The sequence below is a fragment of the Catharus ustulatus genome, chromosome 1 (assembly GCF_009819885.2).
Source record: "Catharus ustulatus isolate bCatUst1 chromosome 1, bCatUst1.pri.v2, whole genome shotgun sequence".
Classification (NCBI taxonomy): domain Eukaryota; kingdom Metazoa; phylum Chordata; class Aves; order Passeriformes; family Turdidae; genus Catharus; species Catharus ustulatus.
The window spans coordinates 143,847,168-143,851,281 of NC_046221.1; the positions used below are offsets into that span (position 1 = coordinate 143,847,168).

Consider the following 4,114-nt stretch of genomic DNA (forward strand, 5'->3'; position numbering starts at 1 on the left):
AATTCTGAACTTAGTGCTGCCACACATTACTGGGTAAAGGGAGTATAAAGCAATTCTCCTCACCCCTTCCCAAGAGAACTCTTCTCCTGTGTGTCACAGTGGGAAAAAAAGTATCATTTTAAAAATAATGCATATTCCTGATATTTTAGAGTTAACTCGCTACTGAGAAGGCTGTCATGTGAAGAACATGTTTCTTCTAAGACTGCAGTCAGAGACTGCACAGGCAGAGCTTTTCACCCACGTTTGGCTTTGCCAGGGACACATACATACATAACATACATATACACATTAACAACACATATATATATATATATATATATATGTGTGTGTATTAACCATTGCTCAGTTAAGAACTGACAGCAGTGCACTGAACAATTTTTCTTGGTTTTCCCAGCACTACAAGAACACATCAATGTACCTCAGAAACTGGCTGGTAATAAAGCAAATAGAATCAGCGGTAGAGGTTTTTTGGCTACAGTGCCACAGAACTGAGATTAATAGCAACATGTACCCTTGATCATCCCCTATGTTAAGTGAGTCTCACGTCAGCCAGTAAACTGCCTCATACTTAACCTCTGTATTTCCTGATGATTTATCCTTTACAAATAAATTGGGTTTTATTGAACAAGTCTCAGAGAGCTCCTTCCTGACCTTTCCTTGCTGGTTATGAGAAGGTTGACAACCTAGTGATATAAAACTGAAGTTTCAAAAAGAGCTAATAAGATGCAGACAGCCCCAGTATAAGCAAAGCCCTGCAGCTGAGCTTGAATTTCTTCTGGCATTTGTACTGAAGGAGAAGTGCCCAGTCTTAGCATCCCCACGCTTTTTCAGTCTTTGGATCTTTTGAGACTCCAAACAAGAGCTCTGTTAATTCATGTTATGGTAGTTTTCATACAAAGACATCTGTCCACCAGGAACTAAACTTCTTTTATATGGGTCACTATAGCTATCAGAAGTTAATGACTATCAATCATTGCTAATCTGAACTGAAATGGAGCCACTGACCTCAAGCTGAAAGAGCCTTTTGTCTCCTACCAGTACCATGAGCCATGTGGTTTCCTGCCCTTTGCCTCTTATTTTATATTTTAAATAATCATCACTAATTGTACAATTGTTTGAAAATATGGGAGGTTTGTGGCCAGTCATGACCAAGTGGTGTTCCTTCTTCCCACAGCTGTCACTTAATTGAAGAGAAGGGTTAAATTGAAGAGATGTTTAAAATTAATGAATAAAAAAGCATCTCTTTAATGAAATACTAGCACTGCTTTTTGATTATTGGTCCTGCTTCTTAACATTCTGTCAAGTAGACTGTTAATAATCCTACAGGCTTCAAAAATTAACAGCTGCCAAAGTGTCAAGGTCATTCTTGTTCTATATGGGAGTAATAAGAAAATTATATAGGCAAGACACCAGTGGAATGTTTTATATTAGGATAAATGAGTATTTGAAGAACCTACTTATCACAAATCTCTTTTTATTCAGTGGTTTTCATTATTTTATATCATTTGCATTTCATCTGGCACAGTTCCCCTTTACAACAAGTACTCATATATTGCAAACATTTGATTATAGAGCTTAAGATAACACCATTCTTGTCAGACAAATAAACTGCATCACCAGCTATCTTTAGCTGCATCTGCTTTCTTTAATGGAACATATTTTCCTGTAGAAATGCTGCCTTAAAAATCATGACCACACTAATTATCTATGGCAAGCACATCTTCCTCAACTAACGACAGCTCGAGCATATTATCATTTGCACCAGACTTCATTCTAAAATTGAAAGATCCATACAGCTTTGCAGACTCCTTGGAGGATGCAAACCTGCTCCTCCGGTACAACTCCCCTTTCCACATGGACATCATCAGCAGGCTGGAGAGCACCACGCCCCCCAGGGTCAGGAGACACAGCCCAGCGATAACACAGCGGTCCAAGTGAGCGCCGATCCTTGCGCTCTCGTTCTCCAGCCTCTCCATCTCCCGGGCAGCCACGGTGTTGGGATCCACAGTCACATCTCTGGGGACCACATAGGAAATTATCACCAGCAAAATGCCACTAACCAGGAACAAAATGGCACTAATGAATCCATAGTCAACGGATTTCCCAGCTGCTGCCTCCGAGGCAGCATCATCTTCCTCAGAGACCAAAGAAGGAGAATCGTGTACCCATTCAGGTGGCAGCTCCCTGCAGGAATGCTGCTGCAGAGGGGCATCCTGGCCACCTGTAGGAGTGGGGGGACTTCTTGCATGCTCCAGATTTACATTCTCATCCACACAGGTGAACGACGTCTCAAGCTCCTGGGCACAGCAGCAGGCTTTCTTCTTCCCTCCATCCTCTTCCCCGGGCAAGCGCTGGGCTGGGTGGCAGGGCTGGGACGTGCTGGAGGGTGCAGGGCGCTCCTGGGGCGAGGTGCCCAGGGAGGAGGGCTGGGGTACCAGGGGGGGCTTGGCCACAGGGCCCCTCTGCAAGGGCTTGCAGGGCCGTTCACAGTGCAGGGCTGCCGCGGCTCTGGGGTCCAGCTCACCCCCCTCACACTGCTGCTGCTCGTAGGGATGGGAGGGCAGGCTCCAGCCAGCAGCACTGCCCAGGGGCACCTGTCTGCTCTCTTCAGCCAGGTAGAGAAGCTCCATGCAAGCCATCGACCTCGTCCCCACGAGCCTCACCGCCTGGGCTACGGCATCCTCCAGCACACGCTGCTCCTGACCTGCAGAAGCGGCTCCACAGTATTGGCGCTGCTGTATCCCAGAAATCTTCTACTTTTTCACCAACGTTTTGTTAGGGACATGGCTTGTGTCAGCTGTTAAATGATTAAACAAATCCTCTCTGACATTCATTTCTTTTCAGTCTGCAAATGAAATAGCAGAGGGGGAAAAAACAACAACAACAAAACCGAACCCGACAACCTCACGAAGATATATTAATAAACCAGAGGGAAGATAACGCAAATGTAATTCATCAGCCTCCTCTCAACTGTTTGAGGGGAGACGGCAAACACGATTGTTTTAACCACGCATTTAAAACGGCAATCCTCTTGCAGATCCAAAATCTATCAGGGAATCTAATCAACCTTTGACACCACTATCCAATTAAGGCAGTAAGTAACCACAGACATGGGATAACCACAAAAACTGTGTAAAATGTCAGAGAAAAGATACGTCTGTTCTTTTAGAAGCATGTAACTCCCATCCCCCCCTTCCAAATAAAGAATTTTACACTCAGATTCACAGACTAATTAGAAAGAAACACGCAAATCCCATGTAGCTCAATAATCCAGGATCTGTATTCTCCGGTGGAAATCTGATAATCCTATGGGAAAAGCAATGCTTTCCTACATAAGATCTGCCATTCATCTAAGAGCTTTTTGGAATGAAATTATGCCTCACAGACTGATGACTCAAAGACGGATATTACTTCTCGTCTGCAATTAATTCGTTTTACCCCTCTCTCCCGGCCCCATCCCCCTCGAGGCCGCCCGGTGTCACGGGGCGAAGCCTGCAGCCCGACAAATGTGTTGCATGCGGAGGGAGCGAACACATGTGCGCGCACAGCACATACGTGACCGCTCCCCGCCGCCGCTCACTCACGCTCTTCTCGGGACCTCGGCGGGAGCCGGCCGCGCTGGGAAAAGCCAGGAGCTGGATCCGCCCGCCACCGAGTGCCCCGAGCGGTACCGGGCTGAGCACACACGCACAGGCACACACGCATCCCCGGCAGCAGGAGCACGCCGCTCCTCCCGCCGCCGCCGCTCCTCCCGCTGCTCCTCCTCCTGCCCGGCGCGGGCTGCCCCGCACGGACACACAGACACACGGACACACGGACACACTCACCTACCTCCCGCCCTCCTCCGCCGCCGCCCGCGCTGCTCTCGTTGACCCCGGGCGGCCCGGCCCGGCCCGGCCCGGCCCCGCTCGGCACGCCGGGAGCTGTAGTCCGCGGGCAGCGCTGCGCTGCTGCGGCAGCGCCCGAGCCGCGCCCGCCCCGCCGCGCCGGGGCTCGGCCCGCGGCTCCCCGGACAGCCCCTCCGGAGAGCAGCTTCCCTCCGGCCTTAGGCGGGGTCTGGCTCAGTCAGCCCCACGGGTTGTTTTCCACAGTCGTGGGAGCTCACGACTTACTC

At 49.0% G+C, this 4,114-nt stretch overlaps 1 protein-coding gene across 4 annotated transcripts; it reads right to left on the reverse strand.

Moving 5' to 3' along the window:
- Positions 1 to 1,457: 1,457 nt before the first annotated feature.
- TMEM74 (transmembrane protein 74) lies at positions 1,458 to 3,850 on the reverse strand. 4 transcript variants are annotated; one of them, XM_033058408.2, is made up of 2 exons: positions 3,832 to 3,850; positions 1,458 to 2,797 (listed from the first exon to the last, which is right to left on the reverse strand). In XM_033058408.2, exon 2 carries the CDS (start codon positions 2,637 to 2,639, stop codon positions 1,698 to 1,700), a length of 942 nt encoding a protein of 313 aa, XP_032914299.1. In that variant the 5' UTR covers positions 2,640 to 2,797; positions 3,832 to 3,850; the 3' UTR covers positions 1,458 to 1,697. The 4 variants fall into 4 exon arrangements, with proteins under 4 accessions (XP_032914299.1, XP_032914291.1, XP_032914274.1 ...); XM_033058400.2 differs by having other exon boundaries at positions 1,458 to 2,845; positions 3,832 to 3,849; XM_033058383.2 differs by lacking the exon at positions 3,832 to 3,850 and adding an exon at positions 3,585 to 3,784.
- Positions 3,851 to 4,114: the final 264 nt, after the last annotated feature.

Bases quoted from the DNA above. Each gene is read 5' to 3' on its own strand.
- TMEM74 (XM_033058408.2), bottom strand. From the start codon at position 2,639: ATGGCTTGCATGGAGCTTCTCTACCTGGCTGAAGAGAGCAGACAGGTG.